The sequence below is a fragment of the Asterias amurensis genome, chromosome 11, assembly GCF_032118995.1.
Source record: "Asterias amurensis chromosome 11, ASM3211899v1".
Taxonomy (NCBI): Eukaryota; Metazoa; Echinodermata; class Asteroidea; order Forcipulatida; family Asteriidae; genus Asterias; species Asterias amurensis.
Window position 1 is genome coordinate 14808002 of NC_092658.1, and position 19097 is coordinate 14827098.

General features: G+C 39.2%; 2 protein-coding genes across 3 annotated transcripts; both read left to right on the forward strand.

Moving 5' to 3' along the window:
* Positions 1-1348: 1348 nt before the first annotated feature.
* LOC139944601 (leukocyte receptor cluster member 9-like) lies at positions 1349-6345 on the forward strand. 2 transcript variants are annotated; one of them, XM_071941656.1, is made up of 4 exons: positions 1349-1672; positions 2642-2837; positions 3825-4064; positions 4629-6345. In XM_071941656.1, the coding sequence occupies exons 2-4, from the start codon at positions 2645-2647 to the stop codon at positions 5807-5809; spliced, it is 1614 nt and encodes a 537-aa protein (XP_071797757.1). In that variant the 5' UTR covers positions 1349-1672; positions 2642-2644; the 3' UTR covers positions 5810-6345. The 2 variants fall into 2 exon arrangements, with proteins under 2 accessions (XP_071797757.1, XP_071797758.1); XM_071941657.1 differs by having other exon boundaries at positions 1349-1661.
* Positions 6346-7362: 1017 nt separating this feature from the next.
* On the forward strand, positions 7363-18883 carry LOC139944417 (cilia- and flagella-associated protein 52-like). The gene is made up of 12 exons (XM_071941430.1): positions 7363-7616; positions 9436-9635; positions 9844-10109; positions 10491-10590; positions 11211-11428; positions 13039-13102; positions 13584-13696; positions 14440-14588; positions 14836-15133; positions 15639-15741; positions 16475-16609; positions 17295-18883. Exons 1-12 carry the CDS (start codon positions 7544-7546, stop codon positions 17457-17459), a joined length of 1884 nt encoding a protein of 627 aa, XP_071797531.1. The 5' UTR covers positions 7363-7543; the 3' UTR covers positions 17460-18883.
* The last annotated feature ends 214 nt before the right edge of the window (positions 18884-19097 follow it).

Here is a 19097-nt window from a genome sequence, read left to right on the forward strand (position 1 = left end):
GGCATCTGTAAGCACACTGTGCATCAATGTTTTTTTCTTTCAATATTTTCCTGCAACTCTACCAATTGAGCCCAAATTTTCACAGATTTTTATGCAAAAGTAATGTTGGGATACACCAAGTGAGACTGGTCTTTAACATTTATTTACCAAACATGTTCAGTGCCTTTATAATAGACACTTTCCCTCAGCAGATTGCCACAAGTAAAACAGAAAAACAAGGCACCATAAAAAGTGGACATTCTGGAGAAAAATAGTAATATTTTAAAGACATTTTTCAAGAAGAGGTGGTTTATTCTCAAATACTCTTTTGTAATACATGTACAGTATATTGAAGTAAAAAGCACAATACTGAAATTGTGTAGGGCCTACATGATATCAAAGTACAACTTTAATTCAGTCTAATTTTTTGTAACAAAATCTGATTTTTAAATTTAACATGGTTTGGCTATGTAGACCAAGTTTCTAAGCTTGTGTGAGCCCGTTTTTGTAGAGCTGCCTATATAATAAGCACAATTGATCCTACTATATAAAGCCTCAAACAATTGTGCTAACTGGAAAATAGTTATCAATTTAAGTCAGTATCATGTAATGTGCACATTTTGTGACTCGGGTTCCCTTCTTGTTCCCTTCTTGTTTTTGCTAAGCAAAACACTTTAAACTTCTGCTTAGCAACTCTGTGAAATATTCCGGTTTTTCGGTGTGTCAGATCGATCACCCCAGGGAAGATTGGTATTATATCAGTTGTATGTAAATAGGGATAATTCACTATTTGCAGGTTTTTATTTTATTCACAGCCGGTTTTCTCATTCACAGGATTCTTTGTAAATATTTGCTTTTGTATGTAGTATTGGTTTGGTGTTTTACTTATTTTTAGTGTGTATATTATTTTTGTCTTTTAATCTGTGTACCGTTGTATTTTTTAAAACTAAAAATCGCTTTATTCTTGTATATGCCAATGGAAACTAAATTTCTGGTTATTATAATTCGGACAACAAAATATTCTAATTCTTATTCTTATTTGTATATCACCAACTTAGTGCCTGAAATAGCGCCCTCTTGCAGATAGCACATCTGCGGGGGGGGGGAGGGAAGGGGGGGCAGTCTCAGACTTGAAATAAAGTCTAGGCCTAAAATAATTCACAACCATTTCACTAAAATCCCTTTTGAAAATAATCAAGTTAGTACTAATTTAACACATAAATTTAAATTAACAAGCCTTATGTTCATTTTTTTATTATATTAAAACCTTCTTTTAAATAAATTTACAAGACTAAACTAGATTGAGCAATTTCCATTACTTTGAAAGAGGTTGTTTTGATAAACCGTCCACACTTGTTTCCTAAAGTTGTGCAACTTGTGTGTCTCTAGCGCTAGCGCGCGATCGATCAAGTGAACTGCTTCATGTGGTGCAATCCCTATGGTTCTCAGTAAGCCGAAGGTATAAAACTAAAAGGCCAATAATGTGTTTTACTTACTTCATAGAGCTACTGCACAGTCCAGTAAGCGGTATCCGGCGGTTCCCATTATAGAGAGAGTTTACTGAATTGACTGTCACTAATAAAAGTGTCAGTGTCAAAAAGTTGAGATTGTCTGCCACCCTTCAAGTTTTGCAACCCTTCCCTTCCTCCACCAGCACGGCAGCAGACAGAGCTTAAATTTAAGTGCGTTTAACGTGAGTACTGAGTACATCAATCGAGAATAGTAATTTTTCTTATCTACGTAGGATAGTACTGTAGTGTAGGCAACTCATAAACAATACATCACATGGATGGAGGCTGGTTTGGTCTTTTTTGTAGTTTGAGGAATTTAATTTGTTGTTGTTGGGTACCAAGGAATTCATATAGTTTATGTGAATCTTGACTTTCTCTGGTGCTCTAGTATTCAGTATAAGTGCGAAGATGCAAATGTCAATATTGTTAAAAAATAAGTAGGCCTTGCCAAAAGAGCCCCAGTTTATACTGGGTCTAAAAAATAGCGTACATGCAGTTGAAAATGTACTGTGTAGTCTAGTTGCGATAACGTAACCCTCCTCCCGACGGCGCCGTCAGGAGGAGGTTCATGTAATCGCAACTATGTGTAGTTTATACGTACGGAATCTCTGTACATGTTCCATGTTATTGTTCTTCAATATCAGATTGAGATAGCAACCAAGTTGCCTATCTAAGTAATAAACATAGCCACCATGCTTTTGCATTTAATTGAGCAGCCAAATATGATAAACCTCCCAGTGTACCCTGTAGCAGTATGCCATAAGCAGACTGACTCAAGTCTAGTGTTTACTTCCCATAATGCATTGTATCACCTTATAACATGGCCGCCCGCATGTAACAGTCAACTCTCATTATCTGGAATAAAGCTTGACTTATAATCATAACGTACGAAGTTGTATCTTCTTACATACCCAGCCCAGCCGGGTGGTAGCGGGACATGACCGGAACTATTACGCAGTGCGACTTTTTCATCCTCAGCCAAGTCCCCATCTAGGTAGTAGTCCTGGGTCCCGTCCCTCATAATAATTAATATAAAGCAGCAGATAAATCAAATGTGTTAACACTATAGTGTAAAGTCATATGCTTAAAATAAATTGGATTATCTCAGTAGTAGATAGCTATTGACTTTCTAAATCCCAATTTATTTCAAGGTCATGGCCGAAGCTTCTGCCCAACCAACTTCTTGCTTCTCAGAGGACCTTTCCAATGAACTGCAAGCCCTTCGATCCATCTTTACTGCAGAAGGAGAAATCTCTGTGGATGATCTAGGGCCAGGAGGGGACTACTGCTTTGTGGTTCAGTTGAAGCCCAGGGATATTGATGTTGGGTTGCAGTTTTTAATTCCGGGTAAGTTTGTTTTCTTCCTGACTGAGTGAGTGGTGGAAAACATAAGGGGCATCAATGTAATAGACTGTATTGAATAACCCCATTGTTGCTATGAAAGTCGCCATCTTGTAGGGCATATGCGCGTCACAATCTCAAAAAGCGCCCTCACTGAGGTCAAAGGAGGCAAATCATCAGAGGGTAGCTGTGCTTTGTGCGTAAAATACATACAGGCATGACCTCCTTCAGCACCCCTATATCGTTTGGCTTTATGCAAGGGGTCTACATGTACATATTGTCTTTCTGTATTGTGCACAGAAACCTATACTCACACATTGCTAGGTTAAAGTGCAATTGAACAGGTGCATACAGAACTTAAGTTATTAACAAAAAAAAGTATGTAGAGAAGTAAAGGCTATTTAGTATTTTGTTTGTGGATGGGTGGTTAGCCAAGGGTGACACTGCTTAGTTTGTTCTTCGAGACATTAGGGTTTGTTGCCTTTATAACTTGCTTGGGCACTGAATTCCACAGATGGGTGATGTCTTGGAAGGAGCCTTTCAGTAAAGATGGTGTTGGTGAAACGAGGAGGTTCATGTTATGTCCTAAGGTGGATGAATTGGAATTAGCTGGTTGAGTTTGTTGATTACCCAGTACATCATTGTTACTTTGGAAATGGCTCTTCAATGTGTTGTGGTGGAACAAAGACAATGACCTCTTGGTCTTTTTCACCAGATTCAAGTATGATTCCAGTCATAATGCAACCCCCCCCCACCCCCCCCCCCCCCCACCCCCCCCCCCGATTTAGGCAGAGGGATGTGCTATGTGTGCATCAGAGCATGTACTTTGACAATTATCATAGGTGTCCAGTTCCTTTAGGGGGATGCAACTTTTTATTTCAATATCAAGTAGCCTAATAAAACAGACGGGCGACTGGCTGGGTATTGGGTAAATATTTAAATTCTGTTGTTTTTAAATTATAATCTGCAAACACATCACATTCATTCTTACAGAGTCGTATCCCAAGACCATTCCAAAGGTGGAGATTCTGCCGAAGGAAGGAGAGACTTGTGATCTCCACGATGATGATCCTGGCCTGACCCAGCTTCTAGAGGTCATGTATCGCTCAGCCAAGGACTTTGTTGGGGAACCAATGATGTACAGTCTGCTTGATGTGGCTAAGAACTGGCTGGAGGAATCTTCTACTGGAGGGGGAGGCCAGGACGGAGATCTTAAGGAAGCATCGGTCACAGGTATATTTGGAATTTGTTTTCTCTTCTCACAAAATGTGGTAGACACAAAACACACTCGTCCACGAATTTACACTAAACTTAAGGTCCGGTCACACAGGCCACGAGAACGAGAACGATATAAAAAATGCACACCCTTGATTGGTTGAATGAGCATGGGCGTATTCTGCATTTATGAAGCATTTTTATCGTTATTGTTTTCGTTCTAGTTATCGGGCCTGTGTGATCGGGCCTTTACACAGTTTAAAGATAATGATGGTAGAGATCTTAGGAGAAAGGTGGGAATTTACATTCTTCTAACAAAATGGGGGGGGGGGGTGTTATGTGATAGTCATTTTTCTCTAGTCGATCCCATAACATAACACTACAGCCAATTGTATCCCCTCTTCTCAAACTGATACTAGTTGTTTGGTGATTTGTTATCTTCTGTGCGACAAACTTTTATGTTGTCCTGGAAATCCCACTGTTGTTTTACTTTAGTCTTTTTAAATAGTTTTAATGTGTGTACGTGTACTTGTGACTGTTTTGCCAGAATAAATATTATTGTTATTATTATCATTACTATAGATGATGTCACCGAGTCAAGGATGATCCCTGGTGAAAAGAAAGCTGTAGATGATGAGGATGATGGAGAGTATCAAAAGAAAGGCAAGGACAAGAAGAAGAAAAAGAAGAAATGTGATGATGAGGGGCTTGGTCCTGACAAGAAGCCTCGCATGAAGACAGCTTCTGAGGTGATCTCTCGCATTCAGTGGGACAGACAGCTTCGCCAAGAGGACTTCATTGTTGGTTACCTTGATCGTTTTGTCGGCATTGTCGAGAAACTGTTCACAGCTTTCAGCTGGGTGGACGTTGCAACTGTAGATGATTATGAAACCCTGGCAATTCCTAGACACCGTATCCAGTATTTCAAGTACAAAGATCAGATTGTCTGGGACAAGACGCAGCGACTGGATGATGTGTTTGGCTCAACAGGGAGCGGCAAGACAATCTTGAGCACTGTGGAGATGTTCTCCAAGGAGAATAAGAGTGTAGAGGAGAAAGAAACTATTGAAGAAGCTGGACATGAAGCAGTTGGAGATGAAGCAATTGAGCCACCCTTGGAGGTTGTTGCAACACCTTGGCATCAGCCAAAAAAGAAAAACTTCAATCAGCCTAATTACTTTTTTGCTGTCCGCATCACCGACCATGTCATCAGAAGGTGTATATCAAGAATCCAGGATGCGGTGTGTGAGAACAATCCACTCCTTGAAGATGCACTTAGTAATCCATCAACTCTTCATGTCACCCTGTGCACACTGTGTCTTGACACACCACAGCAGAAGGCACAAGCTGTGGACATTCTAAAGTCCCTCCAGCAAGAGATCTCCAGCATGCTGTCACCGGTCACAATGATTCGGTTTCAGGGTCTGGCTCAGCCTCACCAACGCGTCTTGTACGCCGCTCCGGATGAAGAGTCCGTGCACGCACTCAGGAACCTCTCACAGACTATTCTATCTGCTTTGAGAGACTCGGGACTCAATCTTGCTGGGAACCACTCTGAATATAATCCTCACTTGACTTTGTTAAAGTTGAATAGATCAGAAGCATCCAACTCCCCAATTTACCCAGATTTATACAAAAGGTTTCAAGACGCTTTCATAGGTGTGCAGCCAATCGATGCTGTACATTTGTGTGCAATGAAGGAGCGGAGTAACGATGGTTTTTATCAATGCCTAGCAAGTATGGATGTTCAATCAGAACATTGAATCAAAGCTGTAGATTGTGTGCGAATTGGGGCTACGGCTATGGCTACAGCTGGATCACCGCGACAAAAGTTAATACGAATCTGACCTTGCAATTTCCGTAAAACATCAAATTTGATGCTTTCTTCCATTGTGCTGTGTACAAATTGTGCCTGCAGGAAGTGAAGGATCTGTGGTTATTCTCCAGCCTTGGGTTTGATTTGTGTGTGGAAGGTTAGGGGGAGGATTTCCCAATTATAACAATGACCATCAACTATTTACTGTAAAGAATAAATATTTTTTTAACTTGCATACAGCCAGTCGACATTAGTTTTTTAAACAAGTTCATAGATTACCTCCATTTTATTTTGAGAATTCTTCAGTTTGGTGTCAAATTATCCTTGAGATTCTTATCTACATGTATGTTGGGCTTTTTTTATTACCCTTTTTAATGGAATTTGGTCTAAACAGGGATCGATTTCACAAAACAGTTTGAATCTGAAATGCTAAGCGTGATGTAACAATGGCAATGACTCACTGGAAACTCATCTTAAATTGAATCTCAGTGTTTTGTGAAGTCAACTTGCGATTTCACTTACTTTTCACTCCATCAAAACCGCCGAAACTGGTTATTTAATCCAAAATCCATTGCAATACTTTTGATAACATTTTCACTATTAATATTTGTAACAAATTTGCTCATTGCAAATTTTGCAATTTTGCAAGTTACCTTAAGAGTAAAGAAATTTATTGCATGAAGAATTTGTATTTGTGCTTATATAAGAGTAATGAGGGTACATGTATCTGTTTTTATAAATATGTTTTTATATCAATACAATTTTAAGAAATAAATAAATAAAGATAAAGTATAAATTTGTTTAAAAGATGACCACAAATACTTGTTTGGTTTTTGTTATTTTGACAGTGTCAGACATTAACAGATTTGACCAGAATTTATTCTGAAATGTTGATTTAAACATTATTATGGACGGTCCTTTTTTTTTAATGTTTATGCACTGGCATGAAACCGATTAACTACATGTACTTCAGTTTATGCATTGAGCGACCCATGGCAACAAAATGTTGGCATGAAAGTCAACCATGCATGCAACGACTGACGATGTTGCTGCCCTGGTGGGTTATTTCACACGTCACTACTTTTAGCCTAAAAAAAACCTTTACCCACCCCCCTTTGATGATTTAAAAATTAGAAAGATAATTGATTAGCAGTTTGAAATCTGCCCTTGGTTTTCCTGTCAGCACTGTGTGATAGGCTATATAGTGCAATCTTTATTTTTCTGAATGTTTGTAAAACACTCAACTGTATTGACAGATGATTTAACAAATTCATGATGTCTGCAAACTTTCAATTTAATAAAAGACCTCCCATAATTAGTTGTTTTAGTTTTTTTAGAATGGTAATTTAGCTTGTTTGCTATGCGAGTTTATTTGTGTGTGGTCCAGCATGCACGAGCGAGAGACTAGATAAATAGCTGCTAAAAATGTACACAGCGCCACCAATTGTCTGAAAAAGTTTCTAATTTTCCCAAGATGCAATTGGAATCCCTTAGCAACTGCCTAGCTACTCATTCATGCATGGAAAGTGAATGTCGTGCAAGGAGTGCGATTCAGCCGAGTTCCGATACACTGCATTTTCGTATTTTGAGCGACGTTTTTCTCTCTTTAAAAGATAAGATTTAAATACAAATCGAACAGTAGGAGGCCTGTGTATTGGAAGTTTGAAGGAAAGGAAACACCATGTCACAACAACAAAACGGCGACAATGCAGTTCTCTCCAAACTTGAACTGATTTCTATGACTGGTTTCAATGGTAAGTCACTTTACGTACCACCAGGTTACCGACGGATACGGCTAACTTAGTCCGGACTGTGTTTGATTTGAAATAGGGATCTTGAACAGTTTTGATTTTGTGATAAATTACAAATGTGTTTATCTCAATGTGCTTATTAAAAAAAGTGTATTCTGCAAAAACTAAGTTGTTTATTTTCCCGGTTCTTTTTGCATTTTCATTAAAAAAAAAAAAGAAGTTTTTTTTATTTTAATAATTATTGTTTACTTTATTTTTAAAACAAAATTATCATCTCATTTCAATTTTGTTTGGTTGGGATCACAGTGACGTTGACTGGGTAAGACACGTTGCGACTAATGTGTCAGCGAGATAAATACTAAAGATGGTAATCTGAAAATTGAACTGCAGGGAGGTCGGGTCAGGGATCGTGGGTCGCACTAAATACCGACAACTCACGACCCCTCACGACAACTCACAACAACAGTTTTTAAATGCACTTTAACAGAGCATTTGATCATAATTCAACCGTTCAATATGTGCACAAGAGTCATATGCATCTAAATCACTTTCAAACTTGTATTTTTAACTGTAAAAAAGGTGTTTTTTACCCCGAATTTAGTAACGAACGGAAATATTCGCCATGTTGTCTTTCGACGTACTTGGACGATTCTATTACACCGCAGGGGGCGAGGATTTCTGAGGGCTGAGTTTTATTTTTTCGTTTTCGTTTTAGCTGCTGATTTTTTCTTTCTTGTTAGTAACCTAGCCGCCACTCTGGAATTTGAAGTTTAAACTTAAATATAATATTGTTTTAAACTCCATGAGATACATAAAAAAATTGATAAATAATCATCTTGCATATTGTATCACCCCTGCGGTATAATAGAATTGTCCAAGTGCGTCGAAAGACAACATGGCGGATATATTACCGTTCGTTACTAAATTCGGGTAAAAAACACTTTTGTTTACAATTAAAAATACAATTTTTTCAACGGTTTGAAAATGATTTGGGTGCATATATGACTCTTGTGCATATAGTTAACGGTTGACTGATGTTCAAATGTTCTGTTAAAGTGCATTTAAAAATTGTTGTTGTGAGTTGTTGTGAGGGGTCGTGAGTTGTCGGTATTTAGTGCGACCGGGGATCGTCACACTCACACCATTTATAGGTTTATCGCGAATAGCAAAATATCAAGAGAGGGCGCTGTTAGTGTTGAACCCACACAAAGATGTAGATGATGCTTGCACGAGTTGAGCATGACAACAAACCTAAATTCTGTACGGTACATAATGAAAATAAATGAAATTTTGATTATGTATGTGCTGAGTAGTGATTATATGCTTAGTTTCTTATAAATTTTATTATGCCAATTTATACGACCCGATTTCATGCACTACATGGTCATTTTCAATATGTTCATTTTATTTAAATTAATTTTTCTAATGCGTTTCCACTGTGTACGCAGCGCGCTGAGCCGAAGCCAGTCCAAGGTTTAAGAAAGGCCCATGGTTTCTGCAGTGCATGCCCAATTGTTGTGGCAGTTGGTATGCATGGTCATTGTTGAGTACTAAGTTGTTCTGGATAGCGTACACTGTCTTTGATTTTAAACTACGAACAGTATGTGTTTTATGTCATGGCCATGGCAATTTTTCAAACTCTTTTCATCATCTCCCATAGCTTGCCATGGCCTCCGTCTAATTCTAGGCCTGCTCACTACTAAGTAATATAATATTAAGAAGAGAAGAACCCAAACACAGAAAAGACGGCCAGATTTTCCTCCTGGCTAACACCATTTCTCATCAAGCAATGAAAATGTCTGCCGTTTTTTTCTTGATACAGGTGAAGTGTTTGCCGGTTTCAAGGTTCATCCTGACAAAGAACACATCATATACCCCGTTGGTAACACAGTCATTGTAGAGCACATCACCAAGAATACACAGAACTGCTTGTCTGGCCACACCAACGATGTCTCCTGCATTGCTGTCTCCAAGGATGGAAAGTACATTGCTTCTGGACAGGTCACCTACATGGGTTTCAAGGTCAGTAGTAAAACTTACATAATATCAGGACTCGGAATAACCCATGGCACCCACAGCAATTGCCATGGTGCCCTGTGCTTTTGCTGTGTTGCAATTTGCAAGGCTTCTGTATAAATGTACACTTTCCTCATAAAAAGGTGTCCCTATCACCAGAGGAAAATTGCTGTGCCCCTTCAAGATTTCATGTCTGTGTTGTTCAATATTTCAGGCTGATGTCATCATTTGGGACTTCAAGGAGAAAGAGCTCTACTGCCGACTAGATCTACACAAGGTCAAAGTTCAATCACTAGCCTTCTCTCCAAGCTCCCGGTACTTGGTGTCGCTGGGTGGGCAAGACGATGGTAGTGTCGTCGTTTGGGACGTTGCGAAAAAGCAGTCGGTGTGTGGGTCACCAGCTGCCGTCATGAGCGCCGGGATGACATCTTGTATTGCCTACTGTAATAACGACGATCACCAGTTTGTCACAGCTGGAGAGTAAGTCATGTCTGTCTGTCTGTCTGTCTGAATCTTTGTACCTGAACAGGCCAAGTGCTTAAAGGAACACGTTGCCTTGGATCGGACGAGTTGGTCTATAAAAAGCGTTTGTAACCCTTTTTTATAAAATGCATATGGCTTGAAAGATGTTTTAAAAGTAGATCCACACAAGTTTGCCTCGAAATTGCGTGGTTTTCCTTTTACTGTGCGAACTAACATGGTCCGCCATTATAAACAGCCGACCTTGTTAGTCCACGAGGTAAAAGGAAAACCGTGCAATTTCAAGGCATGTTTGTGTGGATCATTGTACTTCACTGGATCTGTCCTTTTAACCCACTCTAAAATGTAAAATGTTTCTATTTATTTCTGTTAATATCACAGGCGCACCATTCGTGTGTGGACACTTGATGTGGCCAATCGTAAAATCCGTCCAGTTGACTGCAACATGGGGCAGCTCAAGCGTTATGTCAAGTGCATTGAGGTGTGTAGGTTTGTTTTTGCTATATATCCGCTTCACTAGTCAGAGTACATTTAAACACCAGTTCTGCCTAAAGCACGGCTCATACTGATTGCGTTGAATAATTCGCAATTAATAATTCGCAACAAATAATTTGCAACATTCGCTGTGAAAACAGCCCTGTGATGTCAAAATTTTACTTAAAATTCACATTCACAGGAAGTAGACAGGAAGTAGACTAAGCTTAAAGACACTGGACACTATTGGTAGTTGTCAAAAGACCAGTCTTCACACTTGTTGTATCACAACAAATGCATAATATAACAATCGGTCATCGAACTTGCAAGATGATAATGAAAGAAGAAAAAAACACCCTTGTCACTCTAAGTTTTGTGCGTTTAGATGGTTGATTTCGAGACCTCAAGTTGTAAACCTGAGGTCTTGAAATCAAATTCGTGGAAAATTACTTCTTTCTCGAAAACTATGTCACTTCAGAGGGAGCCGTTTCTCACAATGTTTTATACCATCAACCTCTCCCCATTACTCGTCACCAAGAAAGGCTTTATTCTAATAAATATTTTGAGTAATTACTTTTTGAGTGTCCACTGCCTTTAATTATGCCTATCTTGCCCTCCTTATTGTAGGTCTCCAACGACGATAAATACTTCTACTGTGGCACCACTAGCGGTGATGTTCTACAGATTAATGTAAGCAGTAAGCTGCTGGGCATGTATGGTCCTGAGAAGGATAAATACAGCCAGGGTGTAACCTCCTTGGCACTGCTATGGACTGGGGAGATACTGGTGGGGGCTGGAGACGGCACTGTGGCTCTCGTCAAGGGAGACAAATTCAAGAAAATCAGGTAAGGGCTCCCAAAATGTTTTTTAGCCATAACCAAGTGTTAACTAAACTTGGGCAATATCAATCTATTTTATTCAGGATATATCGCCGACAATATACCGCGTTATTCGATATAGTCGCGATTAATGAAATTTGACATCATCAGTCTTAAAACTCCAAGTGAAAGTTGTAGAAGAGACAGTCCTAGCATAAGAGAAGTGTTCTAATGACCTATTTTTCTGGTTTTAATCCAAACCTATGGGGTGCAAGATGTCTCAGCTAGCAAATACATCGCGATATTTAATGATATATCAATATGTCGCGATCTATCACGATATACCGATATTTTGATTAAAACCAAATCCATTCAATAATATCGTGATATCGCCCAAGCTTAGTGTTTCTTCCATTGTATTCAAAGTGTTGTTGGGCAGAATTGGTGTCTGTGGGTCTTTTGGACACCCTGGTTTTCTCAGAGAGACGAGTAGAGTATACTGTTAGAAACGTTGAGACCAAACCGGCTCTTCTCAGAGCCAACACTCACTCATAAGAGATTTATACATGATTGTACCCGCAAGTTTACTATTTATTGATAGTTCCTTGGTATTTCTTCACACAATGCAAAGCTTCAAACAACACTTACCCTGCTTTTAATTCGGACACCCTATTTTATCTTGTCATTTACATGTTAAATGTATTGCAGCTGAACAATTTGAAACCAAGTTTTTAAATTGCCAGCAAACTTTTATGAAAAAATCTGCTTGTTAATTGAGTTTGCATGTTTTGATTGGTATGATTGAATAAGAACATTTTGAGCAGTTCATTTTGTGGCAACTAGGTCGTATCTCCTTTTAGCTGAAATACAATTTTAGAATGTCTGTATCACCCTTAAAATAACTAGGATAAACAGAGAGTCAATGGATGAAAAGATATGATGTTGCACTGAGTGTTTTCGTGCAAGAATATCAGGCCTGATACTTCATGGAGGCAACAAAGGCGATTGCCTCTATGCCCTCTGGTCATACTTGTTTCCCTTGTAATGCTACAGTAGAAGATTACAATTTCCTCATAGGGTGCCCTTAAAGACGCTGGACACTATTGGTAATTGTCAAAGACGAGCCTTCACAGTTGGTGTATCTCAACAAATGCATAAAATAACAAACCTGGGGAAATTCTAGCTCAATAGGTTGTCAAAGTTTTGAAATAATAATTATAGAAGAAAACACCTTTTTTCGCACCATGGTCACATGGAGATGTGCTTTCAGATGCTTGATTTCTAAATCTAAGGTCTCGAAATCAAATTCGTGGAAAATTACTTCTTTCTTGAAAACTACATTACTTCAGAGGGAGCCGTTTCCCACGTTGTTTTATACTATCAAAAACTCACTTGTTATGGTTTTATGCTCATAATTATTTTGAGTAATTACCAATAATGTCTACTGCCTTTAACCAAAGACAAAATGCCTTGGTGCCCTTGCCCTTGCAAAAACGAAGCATACAGCCCTGGAATATACCTCTTTGTTACAGAATTAAGAACTATAACCTTGTGGTACAGACACAATGAGTTACTCTGAGATAGAAATAGGTGTGTTGTTCAATAAAAGAAACTGTTTTTCCCCAATTTTTATTCAGGCATCGTAAGTTGGCAGGATGTGGCACTGTCTCATCTATTGCCTTGAGAGGAGCTGGACACCAGGTGGGTGTGGTCTAAGAAGAGATGTTGGGGGGGGGGGGGGGTTACCTACCTGCAATATGGTAGACCAGGGTCCAATTTCACAGAGCTGCTTTAGCAAAAACTATTGCTTAACAATTTTCTGCTTAGCACAATTGAGCAGGATACCAGTCAAAAATTGAAAACAAAAATTTTGTATTGCTATAAAAGCTAAAACTATTTTACAAGTTGTAATGAGTATTATTGTTGTTCAGATTTTGTCATTAAATCAAATTTAGAGCAAAGATTTGATTAAAAAATAAATAAAGTTCTTTGTTTGATGTAAGTTCTCGTTCCGATAGTAGCCGCGAGACTTGCACTGATTATAAAAGTCAATCTTAGCTCTTTGTGCAATCAGCACTTGCAACAAAAACAAATGTCAAATGTTTATATAACCCAAACTCATTAAAAGCCAAAGAAATGTTATGTTTTATCTTATGACATTGGCTGTTGTGTTGAATTGCAGTTCCTGGTTGGTACAGGGAAGTCCAAGATATATCGCTTCAACCTGGCCGACTTTGAAAACGAGATCATGAGAGATTGCCATTACAGCAGTGTTGAAGATATTGCCTTCCCTTAGTAAGTTTGAAATTCATGCTATCTCTCCATTAACTAGGCTAGGCTAGGCTAGGATATCCCATAATCTTCTGACCATGGGGGCACCCCTTGAAGACTTGTCAGTCGGCTTCTTCCATCCTTCTTGATCCTCAGATTTTCTTAGGGAGTCAGGCCCTGCATCCACTCCATGATGTTATCCTCCCTCCTTTATCTCTGCCTGCCCCTCTTTCTTCCTCCTTGTACAATATCTTGCAGGATCGGCGTAGCAAGTCCTGTTGATCAAGAAATGTGCCCATACCACTTTAGTTTAGGGTGTCATGGTTGGCTTGTGCGTAAAGCGCTCACCTATCACCAAGGTGACTCTGGTTCGATACTCAGCCAGGGCCATGTGAGTTGAGTTGTTCTCTGCTGTGCCACCCAGACCATCCAGTTTTCGTCCCTCGGGAATCAAACACTCGCGATCTTGGCTGTGCTCCATGGTCATAATGGGTTGATGTGGTTGGCAGCCAAAGGCGCCCTTGCTATTGCCTGCTTCTCGAACACGTTGTAGCCGCATCCTTCGCAATTCAGCTCTAGCTGCGAGTAAGAATGATAAGCCTCCCAAGTTATTTAGTTTGCGCTTTTGATTGGCAAAATGCTTGCTATGGCGCCTCTTATGGCTGAGAATTAAAGCGCACAGGACTCAAGCTCTTGTCCAACATACTACATTGTATTATCATTATTATTATCGCACCAAATTTATATTTTGTATTTATTTCTCACAGCGGTTCCTCAGATCTCTTTGCAACCTGTTCCCAGAATGATATCCGTGTGTGGAATGCCAAGAACTGTAAGGATCTACTCTCCATCAAAGTGCCCAATATGACTTGTCATGCCATTGAGTTCACCAGAGATGGCAGGAGTATTGTCAGTGGTAAGGCCCATAGTTAGGAGTGGACACATTTTGGACTGTTTTTGTTACAATGCAGGCCTGGACTTGACCCTTCCTATGAAACATGTGCTAACATTAACACATGCGTACAGACCCTATTGGTTGGCAAATGCCATAGATGTGCATCAAGTAGATGCTTGTGACAAAGAAAGTTTGAATGCTAGCAATTATTTTGAATAATCACCAATAGTGTCCAGTGACTTCAATGTAAATTTCTTATTACTTCTAGCATGGGATGACAACAAGATCCGAGTGTTCTACCCGGAGTCAGGCAAGCTCATGTACCAGATCAATGATGCCCACAATAAGAAGGTGACCGCCATTACCACCACCTCGGACTGCAGCCGCATCATCAGCGGTGGCGGGGAGGGACAGGTCCGAGTCTGGGTGATCAGCAACATGAAGGCAACACTCAAAGAGGCCATGAAGGAACATAAGGCGGCAGTCACATGCATTGTGGTCAAGAAGAACGACAGCGAGTGCATTAGTGCCAGTGATGATGGCTCCTGCATCATCTGGGATCTTAAGTAAGTCTTGGTAAAAAGCAATCGAACATAAAGTGGTTGAGATGCTAATTGAGTTAATAAAAAAGAATAAGGCACTTACACACACCAAAATAACTGTCTGCAGAATGGTTGAATCTGCCCTGTCATAGATGAGCTAGCCCAGTTATATTTGAGCCTGCCAAGTTTTAGTTTAGCTTTCCCGAGTTATAATTTAGCCTGCCCTGTTACAGTATAATCGAGCCTGCCCTGTTATAGTTGAGCCTTTCCAGTTATAGTTGAGCTTTCCCCAATTATAGTTGAGCCTGTCCAGCTATAGTTGAGCCTACCCTGTTATAGTTGAGCCTGCCCTTTTGTAGTTGAGCCCGCCCTGTTATAGTTGAGCTTTCCCCAGTTATAGTTGAGCATGTTTGTTAAAGTTGAGCTTAGAATACAAAACATGAAACAACAATTGAAAAATATGAGCCTTGCTTGATAAATTTATTGAAGCTAAACTCATAGAGTGTTACTTTGATTTCCTTTGTTGTAGTCGTTTCACACGAAGCGTTGTCATATTTGCCAGCACATTGTTCAAGTGTGTTTGCTACAACCAGGAAGAGTCTCAAGCAATTACAAGTGGCACAGATAGAAAGGTAAGACATCCAGCCGATTACAAACAGTAATGTGTTATATGCCAATACCAAACAACAGAATATAAATAAGGTTATGTCCAGTGGTTGCAGCTTGATTGCTGCGGTAAAGACCGATTCCCAAGGTAAAGTTATGCGATCCAATCATTTTCCACAGGTCTTTATGGAAATGTGGAAAAAATTACAAGACTCTAACCTTGTTAAAAATGTTAATGTCACTGTGTTTATATTACCATTTAAGGCAGTTAGGAGGAATTCGTTGTCATAATGCTAAAACCTTTGATGACATCACATTTTAAATATTATGGTCAGTAATTTTTTTACACAGAGGATTTTCAGTTGACTTTTCTTTGATTTTCATATACTTTTTTCGGTGTTGCATTTGTAGGATATTTCTTGGTCAAATAAATAATATTTTAATAAAGGACACTTAGTCACGGCAGCGGATGTCAATTTAGAAACAGCCTTAGTCCCCTTAGCTCTTCCATAGACCCATCATGGTGCCATAATCTTGGTCATGTTCCCAGTATTAAGCAACAGCAATGGACGTTAATATTCATTGTACAGAAAGGAACCAGACTATTTCTCCTTCCATCCTCGGTATGGTTACCTTAATTTGAATGGGAGAAGATCAAGATGGCCGCACCATGATTATAATAAGGTATAGTAGCACTGAGCTACTTCATTCCATCCGCTTAACATAATTCAGCCTATTTTTTTTTCTGTGTGTGATCAGATTGGGTACTGGGAAGCGTTCAATGCCAGTCAGATTCGTGAAGTGGATGGATCTAAGACTGGCGCTGTTAATGGTATGATGGTGTCGCCAGACGGTAAACACTTTGTGACATGCGGTGATGACAAACTCATTAAGGTAAATAAAGGGGGGCTATTGAGCACTGTGGGGTGTCATGGCCGAGTGGATAAGAGCAGCGAACTCAAGCTCTGGTGTTTTTGTTTACAATTGTTGAATCTTTTCCCAGATGAACGTACATATGAAGTCAATGGTGTGATACCTAATGGGTACAGAAGAACAAATGTAGGGTCTTTTATGAAATTTTGAACAACGGACTCAACAAGGGAATCTTTGTTCAACCAAGATTAGGAGTTCTTTACAAAAGGGCGTAATAGAACAACATAGCAGGGTTCCACAAACCAGATCTGTAAGGTTGTTCTGCTAATGTGTGTGTGTGGAATTAAATTTTACATTAGCAAAATTAGTAAGGGTTTTCAATAGTAGTAATAATACTCTAGGGCTTTAATTTTACTCTGATCTGGGGCTGATTTTACAAAGCAGTAAAATTCCTCTTAAGACAAATTGTCAGTATTACCATGGTAATTTGTATAGTGACATCACACTTAACTTAGCAACTGCGATTGATTTGCAGCTAAAATTAAACTTAGCTCTTTGTGATGCCGGCCCCCTTGTTTAGGGCTTTATCTACACCAGATGAATTTCACAAAGTGCACCACACCTGTTGAAAGTGCTAACCTCTACATAGAAAAACATACGTGTTTTCATAGGAGTGTTACCTTTTTGTTTTTGTTGTTTGTCACAGGTGTGGAATTATGAGGAAGGTAGTGTGACCCACGTTGGAATCGGCCACAGTGGAGAGGTGAACAAACTTCGTATCTGCCCGAACCAGAAGACCATCGTTAGTGTCAGCAAAGACGGTGCCATCCTTTGCTGGAAGTACCCCCATGGCTCCACTGATAACTATTGAGGGAGATGATTCTTTGAATATATCGTAGGGACAGACAGGGGAACTTTTTTAATGGGGAAAGGGGGGGGGGGGGTGTCCAAGTCATTAGGTATGTCGGAAGGTGGGTGTTTCAAAAGAAAAAATTGCCATGGTTCTATATTGTGACACATGAAATGGGGTCTAATAGGAAAACTAAATGACAAGAGGGTTAGCAAGGCGTTAAAAGTAATCAGAGCAGGTTCAAAGGGTTGTCTGATGTAAGGGTGAATCAAGACAATGGATGTGGTTGCAATTCACAAAGAAATGTCCGGTCAATTTACATGACTTTTTTCCAAAGACAATGCAGAAGGAGAAATTTCATTGTCAGTAGTGCCTTCAAAATGTATCATCACCTAAATGGTCTCTGTTTAAATTTACTTCCAAAAGGTTATCTAAAGAATCGCGATGCACTAATGGTATTATACAAAACTTGACTGTTTTATTCTCCCGAAGTGATCCTCTCGGAGCATTTTGTTTTTCCCAAGGCAAAGCCGAGGGAAAATGGACTGCTCCGGTGACTACCACCAAGGGAATCCTAGTTTTAACCATTGCTTGAGTAAAAGCAGTACATATTTGTTTTACAACACCTCTTTTAAATTATTGTGCCTAGATGTCAAGTTACTCAAAAATTGCTGTTGCTATGGGAATAGAACTTTTGTTGATATGTGGAAGCATATTGTTGCTACGGGGATAGTACCATGAATGCTGCATGTAAGTTGCATGGTTTCTAGTAATAATAAGACTTCAGGTGACATGCTTTAGGCAGAACCTTTGTTAGGGGTGTTACATTTATGAATGTGTTATGCTGACTGCACATAATGTCACTGTTTCCCCTGCCAATTCAAATGTGAGGGGGCTACCCACCTCTTTGCTTTCACTGACCACTTCGTTGTGAAGATTCATCATTGAGTAAATAGTATACTTGCTCCTTGATCTCTATCCATCGAGAACTGTGATTGTGATGTGTACAGCATTCTTGTCAGTTTGCAGACTCTGTACATTTGGCTTCAATCTTCAGTTTAAACAATTACTTTTTTTCCAGAAAGTTTTCAAAAAGTAAAATACTTGTCTTTTTGACTTCATTGTGATGTCAGTTCACCAGCCAGGGAAACTTATGGTACCTACGTACACAATGAAGTCTGAAAGAAAGTACTTTACTTTTTAAAACATTCTGGAAAATGAACCACTTTAATTTTGCCCATTCCAGGCTCAGTACACTAGCCTAGAGAAATAAAACCAGGGTATAGCATTTGCATGTATATTTACATTGAGATGCCTGGCAACTATCATTTTCTTTGATAGTGCCACTTTAACTATCAGTCCGTCCATGTTAGGGTTTTTTTACTTAAAAATGTACGTCCATGATTCTGTCAAGAATTAACTAGCAGCAAGAAATAATTACAATTTGATAAATATTTTGCTTACTGATTGATTTTCTTCTTGGAAGCACTCAATTAAAGTTTAATTTACTGGTAACACAAATAAAATTTACAGGTATTTGACAGATATTTATGATTTGTTTTGTACATAATTGCTTTATTGCTACTTATGCGACGTTTGTAAATGCTTGCTTCAATTTATTCAGCTCTCGTTGGAAAAATCCGTCCCATTTTCTACTCT

Excerpts from the sequence above, each read along its gene's own strand:
- LOC139944601 (XM_071941656.1), top strand. The coding sequence starts at position 2,645 with ATGGCCGAAGCTTCTGCCCAACCAACTTCTTGCTTCTCAGAGGACCTT. Across the intron at positions 2,838-3,824 it reads GTTGCAGTTTTTAATTCCGG|AGTCGTATCCCAAGACCATT; the intron begins GTAAGTTTGTTT and ends TCATTCTTACAG. Across the intron at positions 4,065-4,628 it reads TAAGGAAGCATCGGTCACAG|ATGATGTCACCGAGTCAAGG; the intron begins GTATATTTGGAA and ends TCATTACTATAG.
- LOC139944417 (XM_071941430.1), top strand. The coding sequence starts at position 7,544 with ATGTCACAACAACAAAACGGCGACAATGCAGTTCTCTCCAAACTTGAA. Across the intron at positions 10,591-11,210 it reads GTTATGTCAAGTGCATTGAG|GTCTCCAACGACGATAAATA; the intron begins GTGTGTAGGTTT and ends TCCTTATTGTAG. Across the intron at positions 16,610-17,294 it reads GTGATGACAAACTCATTAAG|GTGTGGAATTATGAGGAAGG; the intron begins GTAAATAAAGGG and ends TGTTTGTCACAG.